The sequence below is a fragment of the Candoia aspera genome, chromosome 3 (genome assembly GCF_035149785.1).
Source record: "Candoia aspera isolate rCanAsp1 chromosome 3, rCanAsp1.hap2, whole genome shotgun sequence".
Lineage (NCBI taxonomy): Eukaryota > Metazoa > Chordata > Lepidosauria > Squamata > Boidae > Candoia > Candoia aspera.
The window spans coordinates 37580698-37598514 of NC_086155.1; the positions used below are offsets into that span (position 1 = coordinate 37580698).

The 17817-nt window shown below is 41.8% G+C and overlaps 1 protein-coding gene across 1 annotated transcript in view; it reads left to right on the forward strand.

The window, feature by feature from the left end:
- Window positions 1-10295: 10295 nt before the first annotated feature.
- The window catches only part of PTPN22 (protein tyrosine phosphatase non-receptor type 22), a 37421-nt gene continuing 29899 nt past the window's right edge, over window positions 10296-17817 (forward strand). Inside the window, exon 1 of the mRNA XM_063299824.1 lies at window positions 10296-10508. Coding sequence (XP_063155894.1) covers window positions 10422-10508 — 87 coding nt within the window. The 5' untranslated portion in view covers window positions 10296-10421. The remainder of the gene's footprint in view (window positions 10509-17817) is intronic.

Here is a 17817-nt window from a genome sequence, read left to right on the forward strand (position 1 = left end):
AAGTTGAGTCCAGTCTATCTGGAGGGAATAGATCTTTTGGAGATGCAGTTGTCCTGTTGAACTTGACTTTTAGGCTGTCCAGTTGTGTAGCTTGCCAATGTTCAGAGGGTGGTGGTACCTTCTTGATCCTGGTGCCATGAACCCACACCTTGATTCCTTCAACCTTCACTGCAGTAGGGGTGCTGAGGAGAACTTGGCGAGGTTGGGACCACTTTGGATCAGTACTGGAAGGCAACAGTTCCTTGACTCGAACCTACTCTCCTGATTGGGCAAGCGGTGGTTGTTCAGAAACTGGTGGCAAAGTAGCTCGTGCCTGGTCGGAAATGGAGGACAAAACCTGTGCCAGGTTATGCAAATACTGAGTCACATTCTTTTTTCCCTCATCAACATTCTTGGTCTTGTGTGCAACAAAAGGTCTACCATACAACATTTCAAAGGGAGACAATGCAAGAGTTCCTCTAGGTTGGGCCCGAACTCGGGTCAAAGCAAGGGGGAGAACCTTAGGCCAGTGGAGTCCTGTCTCCTGACACAACTTGGCCACTTGGGTTTCTAATGTGCGATTCATATGTTCCACCTTAGCGGAGGCTTGGGGCCTATAACTGGAATGTAAATGCCATGGGATTCCCAAGAATCTACTCACATTCTGGGTCACCTGTGAGGTAAAATGCGGGCCATTATCAGATTCCAATCCCAAAGGCATACTGAACCTTGGGATAATGAGATCGATCAGGGTCTGGACCACTTCTTTTGCCTTTTGGGTTGTGGTCGGAATTGCTTCTGGCCATCCGGTATACAAGTCAATGAAAACCAACAGATTAGTCTTAGCACCTCTCTTTGGCATCTCAGTGAAGTCCACCTGCCAAGCTTCTCCCAGGTAGCGGGCCACCCTGAGATGTCCAGGGGGAATAGCCTTTCCTCCCCTGGGGTTGTGGCGTTGGCAAACCTCACAAGAAGGCAGAACTTGTTTACACATTTTCCTGAGGTGTGGGTTACTGTATCTCTCCTGGAGCCATTTCAGGAGAGGCCTCAGGCCTGAATGGGTGGCCTGATGAGTTCGGACCACAACCTTCCACAAAAGTTGTGCAGGAAGTTGGACTCTTCCCTTAACCACCCACCACCCAGATTCCCACTTCCCCTAGGGGTGCAGAGAATCTCTTTGGTCATACAAGGGTGGCATGGAGTCGGTGGGGTCAAAAGGAATGAGGGCCATGGCAGGGACAGGCTTGGATGCTCCCAACACAGCGGCTTGCCTGGCCCAGTGGTCGGCATCTCGGTTTCCCCTAGAGATTTCGCTGGAGTCAGTTTGGTGGCCATGGCAATGGACTATAGCAAGGGCCTTAGGGAGATGCAGGACCTCCGTAAGTTCCTCCAACAGGGGTTTCATCTTTAGGGTCTTTCCATTGGCTCCCAAGAAACCCCTAGCTTTCCAAAGGGCAGCTAAAAAGGCATATCAGCTGTCTGTAAAGATGTTGGCTCTTAATCCTTTGGCCAAATGGCAAGCCTGGATCAAGGCCCTGAGTTCAGCAGCCTGGGCTGAAAGGTGGGAAGGCAATCTTTCCATGTACAGGGGACTATCCTCTATAATGACAGCAAAGCCAGTGTATTGCTTGCCATCTTTAACAAAGGAGGATCCATCTGTCCAGAGCTGGAGGTCAAAATCATTGAATGGCTCAGCCTTAAGATCTGGTCTCACCCCTGTGACTGTTTCCAAGATTTGGAGGCAATCGTGGGGTTCCTGCTTCCCCTGGAGGGGAATAGGCAGAAGTGTGGCAGGGTTAAGGCATTCACAGCGATGGAGCTGGACATTGTCTTGCTCCAAGATGAGACTAGCATATTTAGAAACTCGGCTGGTGGTGGCCCAAGCCGGTAGCTTCTGTTCCAACAAAGTCTGGACTGCGTGGGGGGCAAAAACAGTCAATGGGGCTCCTAGAATAATCTTCTGAGTTTCCTGAATCAACAGGGCGGTGGTGGCCATGACCCGAAGGCAGGAGGGTCAACCACTGACAACCGGGTCAAGGTTTTTGGGCAAGTAGGCCCTGGGCACCTTCTCAGGGCCCAATTTCTGCAAGAGGACGCCCAGCTCACATCCTTTCTGCTCGGTCAAAAATAGTTAAAACCCTCTGCTCTGGTCAAGGAGAGCCAAAGCGGCTGCCCTTCCCAGAGCTTCCTTTAAGGATGCCCAGGCCTGTTGGTGTTCCCCTGTCCATTCCCAGGCCATATTTTTCTGTGTGAGTTGGTACAAAGGCTTGGCAATCAGGGAATACGTGGGAATCCACAGTCGGGCATACCCCGTTATTCCCAGAAATGACCTTAACTGTGTTTCATTGGTGGGTGCCTTAAGAGCCTCAATTGCCTTGAGTCTACTGGCATGGAGAAGGCACTTCCCTTCTCTCAAAACATAGCCCAAATACTGGACTTCTTGTCGGGCCCACTGGACCTTCTTCCGAGACACAGTGTAGCCTTTCATCGCAAGGTGGTTGAGAAAGGCAACTGAGGACTCCTCAGTGTCCTCCTGAGACTTTTCTGCTATTAAGAGGTCATCGACATACTGCAATAGAGTGACCTGTTTAGGGTCAAAATCTTCCAGGTCTCTGGCAAGGGTGGCCGCAAAGGCCTTTGGGCTGTTGCGGTAACCCTGGGGCAGCCTGGTCCAGGTGAGTTGGCCTCGCGAACCCGTTTCAGGGTCTTCCCATTCAAAGGCAAAACAAGGCTGACTTTCCTGAGCCAGTGAGATGCAGAAGAAAGCATCTTTTAGATCTATAATGGTGTACCAGACTTGATCACTGGACAGGGTGGTAAGAAGAGTGTAGGGGTTGGCGACCACTGGGTGCAACACCTGAATTGGGGCGTTGACCTCACGGAGGTCGTGGACAAATCGCCATGAGCCATCTGGCTTAGGGACCAGAAAAATGGGTGTTGACCAAGGGGACTGGATTGGTCGCAGGAGGCCATTTTTCAGAAAAATTTCTATTTGTGATTTGATACCTAGCCTCACCTCTCTCTTTATGGCATACTGACGGATTGAAATTGGCTGGGTCTGAGGTAACAGTTGAGCCTGTGTGGGATGGTATATAGGGCAAACCCTGGAGTTCCTGTATACCAAACTCGGGGATCAATTTCGTGGTCAAGTTGGATTGGAGCACATGGGATGTAATCCAAAAAACAAACATAGGCCTTTTCTGGGGGGACCAAGAGAGAGACTCCCTGGGGGGAGCAGTTTATCATAGCCCCCAATTTACCCAGGAGATCTCTTCCCAAAAGATTTAAGGGGCATTGGGGCAATAACAAGAAGGAATGTTCAACTTTGGGGCCCAGAGAGGATTGAACTGTTAGGGGTTGACTTTGGCAAGCACTCTCTTCCCTTCCTGCTATTCCCACAACCGGGGTTGTGTGGGATCCTAGGGCCAGGTTGGAGGGGTCCGTGAGGACACTATAGGTTGCTCCCATGTCCACCAGGAAGGGTTATGTTTTTCCCCCAATGTCCAAATCCACCAGAGGATTGGGGGTTACATGAAGTCCTCTGGAGCCCAGTCAATAAGTTTCAGGATAAAATTCAGGGGCATTCGCATTCATAAGGTTAGTGTGAAGCTGGGGTCGCTCTGGTTGAGGACTCCTAGGGGGCCTAGAGGAAAAAGACCTCCTTCCCTGCTGGTGTTGTACTTGAACTGGGCATTCATTCTTCCAATGTCCCATCTTCTTCCATCGAGCACACTGGTTTCTCTGGAGAGGGGTGCTTCTCCCAGCAGCTCCCCGATGCCTCACACCGTCCCTTTGGTTATGAGGCTGTAAGGCCAGTGCTAACAGGGAGGCCTGCTTTCTCATTTTCCTATCCTCCCTCTTCTCCTCCTCTTCCTCTCTTTGGGCGAATACAGTGAACGCTGTCTGGATCAGGGTTTCAAAATTTTGGGTGGTAGGGGCTTCTAATCTTTGTAACTTTCTCCTAATGTCAGGGGCACTTTGCCCTATGAATATCATTTTTAGCATGATTTCATTAGCTGGGAGGTCAGGGTCAAGATCCGTGTATCATCTGAATTCATCCTTGAGACAATTCAGAAAATCGGTGGGTGATTCTTTGGGTTCTTGTAGGATCTGATGGACCCGGTGAAAATTCACAGTCTTGGGGACTCCAGTTCAGAGTCCGTGCAGAATGGCTTGTTTACCGTGATGGAGGGCAGCCATTCCATTCTCTGTGTTGTGGTCTGACTCAAAAGTGGGGACCAAAAGAATATTGGGATCCGGCCATGCTTCTGCTGCTCTGCCATCTTGGAGTCCCTGGGTGTGAGCGGCAATATAAGAGGCAGTTGCAGCTTTTAGCACTTGCCTATGATCTTCAGCACCCAAAAATGCAGATGAAAGAGTAAAAAGATCAGGCACAGTGGGCCGGTGGGTGGCAATGATCCACTGGACCAAATCCACATATTGCTGTGGGGCCTCCCTATAAGGGGGCAGTCCTTCTTTCCAATTAAAAAGGTCACTTGTGGTAAATGGGGTATGAACATAAGCAAGTCACGTTCCCATAGGAACTTGACGGAGAGGTGCAAGCAATGATGGGGCTGAGGGAACCCTCTTAAGGAAACCATAAGCTTGTCCCATTCGAGTATGGGATGGGCTCAAAATTTGTTGATCTGGAAGGTTTGGGTGGAGGCGAGGTGTGGACGGACCCCATTCATCTAGTTCCTCACGAACCGGGGGGTTCCTGTTACTGGTGTCCAAATAGGGAGGTGGGAATTCCTCCTCAGTGTCATGTTTGACTGACACATCAGATTTCTTAATCAAGGGACACAAATTAAGGGGTTTCAGTCCACAGGATTTCTGGAGATCCGGCTGGATGGCCAGATTAAAGAAAAATTGGCTATATGACTCCTCCTCATCTCGGCCGTGGGAAGCACAAAAGGTGGAGAGACTACTAATAATTTCGGGGTCCACAGTCCCTTCTGCAGGCCAGGACAGTTGTTGGAAGCCCAAAAAGTAAGTTGGCCAGATCTTAGAGCACAAAGCCCGAAGTCTGGCCTTTTTAAAGTTCACTCTTACTGCCAATACCGGTTTCAACGTATCCTAATGGATTAGAACACAATCCAATGGGGTACATGGCTTATTCTTCCCTTGTGGATTTTCATTTGCCGCGGGAAAACTACTCTTTCCATTGCCCATGATCCTCGTTCCTGTTGAGGACCCACCACTATCCTGCGTTAGGCATTTTCCGACCCCAAAGCCTGATCCAATTCCTCCTGTCTCCCAGCAGACGCTGGGCCTGAAAGGATTTAAAGATGAGAGGTAGGACAATCAAGACTGGGGAGGTCTACCAGCAATTGTGGGCACCTTTAAAGACTCTCCTGAGATCAGAAGGGCAAAGAGGCCAAACACAGGAGTAGACCTATGGTTCCTGGGAGATTTCTCAGACCTTTCTGTTGGTTCAGGGCATGCCCAGTCACCCTCTCCTATCTTTGGAACCCCAAATGAGTGCTTTCTCCCAAACTTCAACAGTCACTCAACTTTTCGCTTTGGTAGTTTCCGGCCATTCCTCTCGCGAGAAAACGGAACCGCAGAGCAGACCTCCACAATCACTTTGCGGGCAAGTTCCTAGTGAAAATTTCCCACATCTCAGACACTCTCACCCACACAGCACTCCCCACACCAGATCTCCCCACTGGAGATGTCACTTACCTAGAATTTCCTGTTCCTGTCGTTTCCCATTCCTACGTTCCCTAGTGAAGCCTCTTTTGGTCGTTCGGGTCCGGACTCTCAACGGGGTCTCCTGGCTGTTGATTGGTGCGAAGTCACCGAAAGAAAAAAGGTTCTTTGGGAGCGCTCTTGACGTCGCCGCCGGTCAAAGCTGGTTTTCCCCGGGAGCCGTGTCCAAAGGTGAGAGCCAGAAAAGGGCTCTTCTGTGAGGGGGTCAGTGGAGACCCGTCCCGAAGGAACGTTGACTTCGAGCCCCACATTGGGCGCCAGAAAAATGTAAGGTTCCGGCAAACCCTAAACTAAACCTGAGACTCTCAACACCGGAAATAGAGACTCCAGGCAGAGGCTTCAGAAAACTAACAGCTCTTTATTTGGCCAAGTAAAGCAGCTGGGTGGGCAATCCAACGGCACAGGCAGCAACGTGCTCGGAGGAAGCCACACCTAGAGACAAAGGCCTTCAGCCTTTATACATCCTTCATACAACAGCCTACATTTGAATAAACCAATCGCCTGGGGTCAACACTGGACATTAACCTGTATGGGCAACTTATACATTTCATAGCTCCCGGTATATTTCATTGCCTCCGGTGCACCTCACCACCTCCGGTGCTTCCCCCACCCTCCCTTCCTCGCACAAGGCACTAGCAAACGCAAGGCAGCGGCCATTAAGTCAACTGTCTTCCCTTCACTATCTTCAACTCTGATCTGGATACTCTTTTGCCCCCAAAATTGACTAATACAATATATAGTTTTCATTGTCTCTTCTCTACTTCTTTGAGATATATCACAAGAAAGCTGTGGGTATTTTTGATATTTTGCTATTTCTTCATCAAAGAAGAAGTAACATATTTTAAAAATCATCTGAATTCTACAGTGCATGACATGTTTGTATGAGAATTGATGCTTACCTCTTTGTGACATTGTGAAGGCAAATGTAATTAAGAAGAAAAGATTATGTTAAATCAGATTTGGAACTGAACTGCAAATTTGTGGTAGCTTTGGCCACAGAATGGAGGGGACAATCCTGACATAGTTACAAGCTTCTCCTCCCACCCCCCTCTTTTGCCTTTTCTATACCCTTAAGGCTTTAGTCCAATCTATTTTTCCATAGTTTTAATGACACAGTCAATCTTCTGTTACACTTATTTTCTTGTTTTGTAAATTCCACCAATTGTCTTTTCCCTTTGATGTCAAACAATCAACACTCCCATGAAGGTCTGGACTATTTTCTGACTTTTTGGCATAAATACAGATTTTAAATGCCTAATGTGGAATATAAATGGAGCAAATGTTCCTCAAAAAAGAAGAAAAATTGAAACAATATGTAATTGTTTATAAGAAATGCATATTAGAAGAAAGGATATAAAATATTTGATTTGCAAAGATGTGGATGAAGAATTTATTTTAGTGGGAGCCAAAAAGATAAATAGAGTTGTTTTGTAACTAAACCCTCAATTACAACCAGAACTAATATTGACTGATGATTATGATAGACATGTGGGGGTTGAAGCTACTTTGCATGGGACCAAGACTCTGATAATGGGAATCTATGCTCCAAAAGAAGATAAAGTAATATTTTACAAAGGACTTATAGATAAACAAATGGACTTAACATATGAAAATTGGTGTTTAATAGGAGATTGGAATGGAGTAATTTGTCCACAAAAAGACAGAATTTGTGAGAAAGATATTAAAATGACACAAGGTAAATTATCAAAAGTTTTATTTATACATACATATACATATACATATATATGTACATATGCATATGCATATACACATACACATACACATACATATATATATACTGGACATACACATATACTGGACATCTAGAGCTTGTAGATGAATGGAGATACAAAAATGGTGATGTAAAAGAATATACTTATTTTTCTGAAAGACACAGATCTTTTTCAAGAATTGATATATTTTGGATATCTAAGAATTTGGTTACTAGTGTTCACAAAGTAGAGATACTGCCAAAGATCTTTTTAGACCACAACCCAGTGACTTTAGCATTTAAAAGGGAAATCAGTTCCTTCAGATGGAGGGTAAATGAAACATTGTTGGAGAAAGAAACAGTAATGGAAGACTGCAAAAAAAAGTTGAAATAATTTTTTGGCAATAATCTTAATAAAGGTACAGACATAAGGATGGCTTGGGATGCAAGTAAAGCTTTTATGAGGGTGACATCTTATACAACATAATAGCAAGCTCAAAAAAAGAGAGAAGAGAAATCACAAGCGATTTTAGATGAGATAAAAATGAAAGAAGAATTAAAGAAATCCCCAGAAAAGAAAACTATTTCACAACAAATTAAATTCTTACAATGGCAATTGTCCATGTTAACAATAAGAGAAATGGAAGTAAACATTAACTATGCAAAACAAAAGAATTTTGAATTTGCAAATAAGCCAGCGAGATGGTTGGCATATAAATTGAAGAAAGAAAAAGAGAAAAAAATGATATTAAAATTACAAGATGGAAACACCATAATAACAGATAATTCAAAGATGTAAAAAATATTTCACACTATTTTTCTAAATTATATAAAGGTGAAGAAGTTTCCCTAGCAAAGGTTGATGAATATTTAAAGAAACAAAACTTACCAAAGATCACAGAAAAACAGAATTAATAAATGGGCCTATAACAATAAGGGAAGTTTGTGAAGCCATATAAAAGGCAAAAATAGGGAAAGCGCTTGGACCAGACGGTTTACCAGCCTCTTGTTATAAACATTTTGAAGAAGAATTATTACAACCATTGCAAAAAATGATGAATTCTATTTTACAGACTGGAAAGATGCTGGACAGTTGGATAGAGGTTAATATAGTGTTAATACCTAAAGAAGGTCAAGATGTGATTTCACCAAAAAATTTCCCTAACCCTAACCCTAACCAGCATAGTTTGCATAGCACAATGGCTAGATTCACACAAAACCAATCAAATCACATTATGATTAATACAATCTATAAATTAGATCACAAACAGTATGACTTCTGGCTAATTCGCAGAGTAGATCTGATATAGATTGTTTGATTTAGCAACTTGAAGGGGGACAATCATGAGGTAAAGCTTTTCACAACTTGGAGCGAAATATGATCATGTGCTATTGTCTGGGTATCAAACTTCTATCAAAGGCATTATACTACATTACATTTGTCTTAAACACAGGAAACCATAATGTAACAATACCAGATTATGCTCTATCAGAATTCGCTTTCTGAAAATTAGACGTGGCTGTATCATCTGTTGTTTGAGAAGCTGTTGGATGAAAACCTTTTAGCACTTCGTTGATTGCTTACAAAGGTATTTAGGACAAACTTTTCCAGTACTTGGAAGTTGTAGTCTCAACACACATAGAGGGAAGTGGGTTGAGGAAGGCTGAATTCCATGAGTCTGCTTTGTAAAGGAGTAACTTTTTTCTCAGTAACTTTGCCACTAAGATGAATTATATCTTGCCTATCCTGCCCAAAGCGTGAACTAATAGCAGATGTACAGAGAAAACATCTGCACCGCTAGGTTCATCTGCCATAACTACTCTACCAGCATGGCTATGCTGGCTGGAAATTAAGAGAAGTATTGTTCCAACTGGTCAGGAGCACACAAGAATAATTTAGGAAAAAGTTAAAGGTTCTGATAAATCTGATAAAGAGAATAATGCCATATTGATAAGTACTTTCTTGTATCATACTCTAGTCAACTAGGAGGATAAACTTTGCCTTATATATGTACTTATTCTGACGATCTGGTTTGTTTCCAACCACATGGGATATTCCATATGTTAGTCATTAACATGTCAGTTAAGAAACAGCTGGGGAAAGTGCTCCTCTGTGGCAGAGAGACAAAGCTTTTCCTGAACACTATTTTTGTGAATTAAGTAGGCAGAAGAGGTCATTAGAATCTTGTTTTTACTTAGTTTTCCCAAAGCTGAAATTAACATTCTTCTGAAGGAAGAGTGGATGGTAACAAAAATCACTCAGATAGTCTGCATTCCAGGAACTGTCTCGTCTATTCTACACTAACCCCTGGGTAACTTTAACATTCTGACATAAAAATGTCTGCTGCTGAAGTTCTCTGGAAAGTTCACTCTAGGTCATGTGAAAGGGCAGCAATGTCTGAATATTCTGCCAAGTTTAGGGTTAAGGCGTGACTAAAACATTTTAAAAGCTAAGCCATCTCTTTATGGTGGGAGGAGAAGTGGACATATGAACAAAGAATGTTTTTAAAATCTGAGGAGACTGCTTATCAGCACAAAGATATTTCAGACTTATACATGAAGAAGACGGATTCAAAAATGAAATCTGACAACATTAGGAGGCATATATCAGGGACCTGAGGTACCTTTGCTGCTGTTCATTTTTTAAAGCTTTTTCGCTTTCTCTCTTCATGGAAAGAACGTTGTTTCAAAGATTTGTTTGGTGAGAATCTCATCTTAAAGAAAAATGAGCAGTGACTTCTCATTTTAACCAAAGTAAGATACTTTTTCATTTTGTAAAACGGTGCATTATTTCATTCATAGCTGAAGGCACTAGGGCCCGGCAAAGAATTGGTTGTTGTTTTTTTAAGTTCCCCACTCTGGCTGCTACATACATACTCATTTCCTTCTGGTCTTGTGATGAACTAAGTAAACCAGACTCCAACAGGAACCCTCCTCACTGGTGGTTGTTTCCACTGTAGCATGTATTTGTCATGTCCATTTTCCTTTCTGACAGTTCATCTTCATCTGGTTTTACGGCATGGATCAAAGAGAAATTATCATGAAAAACCTGGAAAGGATCAGAAGCAGAAAGCTCAACATGGAAGAGTTCACCAATGAATATTTGGTAAGCAAGCTGTAGAAATATTTCTGAGCATGACTTCATTTTAAAGGGAAAATTAAAATTGTGTTCTAAGAAGACTATACTGTTATTTTAGTAAACAGCTGTTTTATGCTTGTATGTTTTCTACTATGAAAGCACTTAAAATAGCATTGAAGGGGACAGATGGGAACTGCCTGAACCTTAAATTACTTTACAGGGTTCAAACTCAGTCCTTCCTGTTATTTCAGTGGGATTGTATTAACTGAACTATAGTGCTAGCTTGATTGCAAAATGGTTTGGAGTTCATTTTCACTATAGGGAGGGGGAAGAAAGAGAGCACTTAAGATTACGGGTGATCTAGAAGGGTCCTAGTTCTTTCTTTTTGTGATCTTCCCCAGCCACTGTTGACTCCAGGTTGTAGGGAGACCTCCAATTAAATGCTCTCAGTGGAGGGCTCCCCCTGAATTCATTTGCCTCCTTGCTGCTATTGTTCAGTTCCTCTCTTTCGGTGTGATCCGTGCAACGGCCCAGAAGGAAGAAACAAGGCAGTTAAGGCCTGCTCCTTCTCCTCCTCCTTATTCAATTTCCTGGTAAAAACAGATGGAGAGGCAGAAGCAGGGTCAGTGGTGAGCAGCAGCTCCTGCCATGGCATGAGCCTTGACAGGGATTCATAAATGGTGGCCCCTCAATCCAGCCCTGGCCTTAACAAGTGTGTTTAGAAAACTACCAAGAACTCATCATTTTGGTAAACTTGGGGAGTGGCTATGAGGGAAGCTTTAGAGTTTGTGAAGGCTTCCCTACTCTTTATCCCATAGTTTAACTATCAGCATATGTGCATGTGGCAAAAACAGAGAGGAATCTTCTTACTAGTTCACTTCATGGAACATGGGAATTTTAAAAGGCTTACATTGGAAGGTAATGATCTAGCATTTCATGGGTTGTACTTTGAGCAGTTTCCTCATAAAGCAACAATGAAACATTCTTCCTCTTCCCACCTCAACCCCCACCCCAAAAGGGAAGATAATAATTTTAAAAATAATTCTTGTATGGTCTTGAAGGATTAATAGAAAGAACCATATAAAAAGTAGCATTAGACAACCATGGTCAGATTTAAAAAATACATGGAAAAGAGGTAACAGCACGGTGAAGACTATGATGACTGTGAATAGTGGCCTTCAACTTAATAACAACTTGTCAGTGCTCCAGTACATTATGGATTGAAAATTATGTTTTGAGGAGTTCCTGGGAATCCATGGGAGCTTTTAGCAGGTTACTAAGAGTAGACAAAGTTTCATGAAGGATAGTTTATCCATCACTGTGTCCTCCTGTAATGATAGCTCTAATATATCTTCAGCTTGTATGAAGGCTAATACTGAGGTTTGAGAAGGCAGTGTATAGAGTATACCCTAGAACTTCTCAGATTCCTTGGCAAGAAATGAGCTGAAAGCACAAATATCTTTTCATTCATTGGATAAGAGTTGTTTCTGTACTGCTAAAAAAAAAAAGATTTTTTTTGCAACAGAAATTGGGCATGGCACGTATAGATGTCAGAGTGCTAGAAATTAGAATTGTGACTTTGGAAACAAACCTAGCTAGTTTCCTGTAGCAGTATTAAACAAAGTCCATCCCTACAGAAGATTCTCTGTGCATTGTCTCCCTGTGTCCTATGCCTACTAAGAACTGTGCTTACCAAGTAGAAAGAACGAGTAGTATTTTATCTTCTTGCCTTCACATAGTTTAATGTGTGTGTGTGTGTATGTAAATATATATATATTTGAAATACATATTTAAATTCTATACTGGTTGGAACAACCCTTCCCACATCTGATGCTCTCCAAATGTACTGGAACTGCTTACTTCTATAGTCATATTCATTCAAGTAGGCTCATTGCCCAGAGCAAAGTTGCCAACAAATGCTACAAATCAATTGCAATGCTCCTCCAGAGATATCATGCTTTGCCTCCTTTGGCTCAGCCTTTGGATTCTGACAGTTATGTCTAGCAGTTGATGGTTGGTTTCCTGCTGCAGCTTGTTAGGCCCGGAGGAGGTGCAGCTCTGAAGTTTCTAGCCTTCAGTCCTTTGCCTGCCGATATTTTGACTGCCCTTTGCAGTAAGTGGCCTATATTCATCCTTTTGTGATGCTGGAGGCCTTTTGGCTTTCCTCACTTCTCAGCTGTGCTGTACAGGTGTTTCCCATTCCACCCCTTGCAGGAATTGACATTGGAACTAGAACTCTAAAAATTCCTAACTTGAGGAAGCTAGGCTAGAATATCTTCTGCTATAATAAGTCATTAGTTGTTTTTGCCTCTGTACTACTGGACCAACAATGTTCACAAATGGCTCACTTCCAACCTAAACATTCTTAGTGTGTTTTATGAAAATGCTCCAAAAGTGTTTGATGGAAAACAGCTCTTCATTGCTACACTACCATGCATCCAGATCTGATAAGGGCAGAATGCTGGAAACAAAAGTCGGTATTGTTTTCCTTTATAATTATACCAGCTCGAACGGCATAAAATCATTCAGTCATTAGTTATTCCCATTTATTCAAACAATATTAATTTTGAACAATTTCCTTTCCTTATTTTAGCTGCATTTCTTCTGGTGCAGCTGCTTAATTCCAGTGTTTGGCTTTAGCTGCAGGATGAAACTGCAAATTGATGGGTATAGCAGTCGGCAGTTTTCAAGCATGCATGCAAATGGTACACATTTATAATTAAGGCCGGGGATTTGTTTTTATTACCAGAACTTAACATGATCCATTTTTTCCAAATTATTTCAAACATTTTGAGGCCACTGAAATGATACTGGGTGTAAAAAATACTTCTTGATCTATTGTGTGTTGACTAGGTCTGACAAGGTCAGAAACAAACAGCCTGAAACCAGAATGGTCTGTTGTAACAACAAGGGATAGATATCAACCATTCTTCCCAACCCCAAAGCAAGATGCTGTTAGCCCAATATATAACACTGGCAGCAGAAAGAGGTGCAAGAATTGAATCACATTTCTGTTATAAATATGGTTGGCATTTTCTTCTTGGTGTTGCTAGATTTCTTCTTGAATTTATTTTTCTAGTGCTTGCAATCATCAGAATTTATGTGTTTGTCCTTGAATTGGTACTGGGCAGGTGAAGTCTGACATACTGCAAATCAAACCATCTAGACCCATTTTATACCCAAAATGGGACTAGCACAATTGATTCACCTGGGTTTTCAGATGTTCCATTTTGATATGGAAAATGCTGTTAATCTCCATCTTCTTTTTCTACTTCCCTTTTTTTCTTTAATTCCACCCTTTGAAATTGACAAGATGTTTAGTTTCATCTTTTTAATTTTACTTTGTATTAAATAACGATAAAGATACATATTAATATTCAAACATGCTCTTTAGAAAAGCCACCCTTCTCAGCAAGAAAAAGAAAAGCGTCATGGCAGTAGGCTGAGAGTGGGGGTAAATGTTCATGAAATCTCAATAAAGACAGAATGGTAGCTTCTGAAAATGAGTAGGCCAGTGCCTGCCAAGAATGTACAAACTGCCAACCAAGTGGAGCATGTGAATAAATCTCAAATTTGAGTGAGTCACCTTGTAGCCACCTCCACTGGTCTCTGAAAATTGTGATAGAATGGAAAATCAGCTCTAATAGATTTGGTGTGTATGTACAGGGGGAAAATTTGGATTTGTATAGAAAGGCTGATGCTCTTAAGTATTGTGCTATAATTCCATCTTGCTGCAGAGCAGCACTAATGATGACAGTGTGCTTCCAAATGCCAACTTGTTAATATATGGAATTAGATAACACAGAATTATTACTGAACTGGCTATACAAGGTACCTTTTTTCTAAACTGCATTCTTATCGTCATTTGAAGTATCCATAACTTTCCAAAATCCTTCTTCCTTCAGCCACATTTGTGTGAGCTTGTTTTCTCCAAAATAACATCATCCAGATGTGATTCCCAGAATTTTGAGCTCCAACTGGCTATGCTGGCTGGGAATTTCAGGAGGTTGTGATTGCGATCAGGAAGACTGATGTAAGCCATCTTCTCAACCATATGGGAGAAGGCTATTTTTTGTGGTTGCACAGTTAGAAAATACTACATGGGGAGTTTGTTCACACAGTTTCCCCACTGAGTTGTATCCACATTGTTTTATGCTAAAACAGCAGTTGAAACAGGAAGTAGGTGCTATTTTTGGACAGAAATTAAGTAATTGTTTTTTGGCGTTTGTATCCATACTGTGGAATCCTTTAGTCTTGGGGAGGTTGAAACCTGGAAAACTGTTTGTAAACATAGAAGATGGTATATATATATGTGATCAGGCATCCTGAGGAAGTCACACAGAGAAAGCTGAATAATGGTGACCAAGTCTTTCTGTTTAAAATGTAGCCTAATATATTTTATTCAGTATAATATTTGGAAAACACACCTTTTGTTAAGATACATGTGTACAGGCCTATATTCTAATGGTCTATGGGTGCTTCAAAGTTAGGGTTTAATTGTGCAGTTCTCCTGTACCATTCATAGAGTTTTATGGGGGTCCAGATAGTATCTTCTCTTTTTTATTCACCCCTTTCCATTCTTATCCAATTTCTTCTATGCCGCAGAAAATCCATTAAGGAGGGAATATTAGAAGACCTGTTTGTACTAGGATTATAGTTTACAACAAGAAATGTCCTCTACATTTATGAATGTTTGTCACCCAGAACTCTAAGCAATAGTCAGGCTGGCTGGGGAATACTGGGAATTGAAGTTCAACCAGTGCCGACTCAAGGTATATGGCACCCCTGGGCCACGTTGTTTGATGGTGCCACCCCCTGCTAATACAAAGATTTGCATTTTTAGAATGATTCAACACCCTAGGCCAGTGCCTCCTCAGCCATAGTCTAAAGCTGGCCATAGGTTCAACACATCTGGAAAATAAGGTCAGGGAGGTCTGGGACGTCTGTGCTTGGAACTGCATCCATTAAACTATTTTTTATTAATGCATGCATATCCGTGGATTAGTTTTTCTTCCTCCACTTCTTTCTATAAAAACACTTACTTTTCTGCAAGCAAATGGTCTGTTCATGTAGCTATACATAAAGTAGAATAATAGCAACGATCTGGCTATGGAAAAAGAAATCATTCATATTTTGTTTAGAAGGCCATATGCAAAGTCCTTTCCTGTCCAGCTGCACAGAGTTATGGTTCACCGCCACTGGAGCTGGTTTAAGAAGAATGGGTGGGGCCCAGAGACTAAAGAAATATGCGGGGTGGTTTTAAAGATATAGCAATAGATACAGTCCATTAAAATGTTCTCCAGTAAATATTTATCTGCCTGTTCATCCTCCTTGCGTAGAAGTTGTTTCTATCTCCATATAATATTGCATCTTTGAGAAAGAAATTTATACTAGGCAACATCGTGTTGTAAGTGCCTATGACACTGAAAGAGCCACATGGCAACTGCACCGTCAGTTATAACAAGAGTGTAACTTGAAGATTTAAATCAACAAACTTTCTTTAGTTAAAAACATATATAAATAGACTGTTCTAACTAAAAAACTAATTGTTTAACTAAAAACGTCAGCCCAGTAACCCCTCTTAGGGTGTATCCACTGTGCACTTTTAAGCTCCTCCTATCCTATGATTATGGCAGTTTAAATCTGAGCCAGTTTAAGAAATGCCTGTCCAGACTGAACATCTTGAAAAGGATTCAGTTCAGACTTCGCCTGCGACATCCTCTCCTTGGGCAATTCTCCTGCTGCTGGGCCCTCTTTCCTTTCTGTTCCCGGAAAGCAATGGCTGATATGCTTTCCTTCCCGTGAGTGGGTCTTATTCGTTGCATGTGCATGCACATATACTTTATATGTGTGTGCTTGTGTGTGTATAGGTATGTATGTGTATATATACATACAAAATGTATATGTGTACAAAATTAAAGTAAGGCCTCAAAATGCACATATTTGCAGGCATAATACCCAGCTTTCCATTTTTTTTTCTAGCATTTCCAAAGTTTTTTTTTACTGACTCTGTTACACAGTTATTTCAGCGGCACAGAAGTTAGAACACTTTCTCCACATGCAGAATGTTCCTAGTTCCAAACCCAGCAGAAATACTTTTATATTACTGTTGTTGCTGCTGTTGCTGTTGCTGTTATTCTTATTCTTTCCAGGGGTGCTGCAGTTAGTTGTGAAAATAATGAAATGGTGCACCCCTGGATTTATAAAAAAAAAACAAAATCCCAGGGGAAAATAGGGAGGTCAGGCAACTGCCAATATTGCTTGGTGATTGCTATTTTGTGTATAGCAGCAGATAAACTTGAATTTATTTTATTTTATTTTTATCCCACCTTTATTATTTTAATATCATTGGACACTGTGGTCTATGATGTGCTTCAGATTAAATTTTATGAATGTGTTTTTTAAAAGTTAGCTTTCCATTCTCTTTTGTATACTGGATTACAGTTTGGTATCTTCACTCCATTGTCAGAACTATTACAAAAGGATGGGTTTCTGCTCTGATTAAGTTACATTGTGACACCCGACAGGGATGACCACTGTCTCCTTTAAATTTTAATTAGCTTCTTCAATCTAACTGCAGGTGTTGTAGCAGTGGACATCAAATATAGTCAGTTTACAGGAAACAGGGCTTGTCTTTCCCAGCCCTGAAGGCTGCTAGACCATTTGGGCTTAATAGACAAGCAGTTATGTTTTGACCCATAATCACACAAGACACTGATGTGGAATAACCCCAATTTGAACAGAGCAAAAAAAATGTTTTATTGGAAATCTAGGGTCAAGAAAGGATTAATACCTTGAATCAACTGATTCTTAATAGTTGCTTTAAGGATGCTGAAAGGCTACATTTTGAATATAACTTACTTAAATCATTTGCTTAGCAACATTTACAATTAAAACATGTACTATAATGCAATATAGAAAGCCAGTTTGGTGTAGTGGTTAAGGCACTGGGCTAGAAACCAGGAGACTGTGAGTTCTTGTCTTGCTTGGGCACAAAGCCAGCTGGGTGACCTTGGGCCAGTCACTTTTCTCCATCTAGGAAGGAGGCAACGGCAAACCACTTCCAAAAAACCTTGCCGAGAAAACTGCAGGGACTTGTCCAGGCAGTCTCTGAGACCTGGACATGATTGAATAGATTAAACAAAATAATAATAAAGCAATATGGCCCCTGTTTTGAAGCTCCACTTCAAAAGTACTGTTTTCCATCCTGAGCTGTCTAACCCCTTCCAAGTGGTTGGCTTACTGTACTTCATATCACTCTAATGACATCCCCAACTTCAGTTATCTACAGTACCTGGCACATCCTCTCCCCATTCTATGCCCTCTGTATCACAGC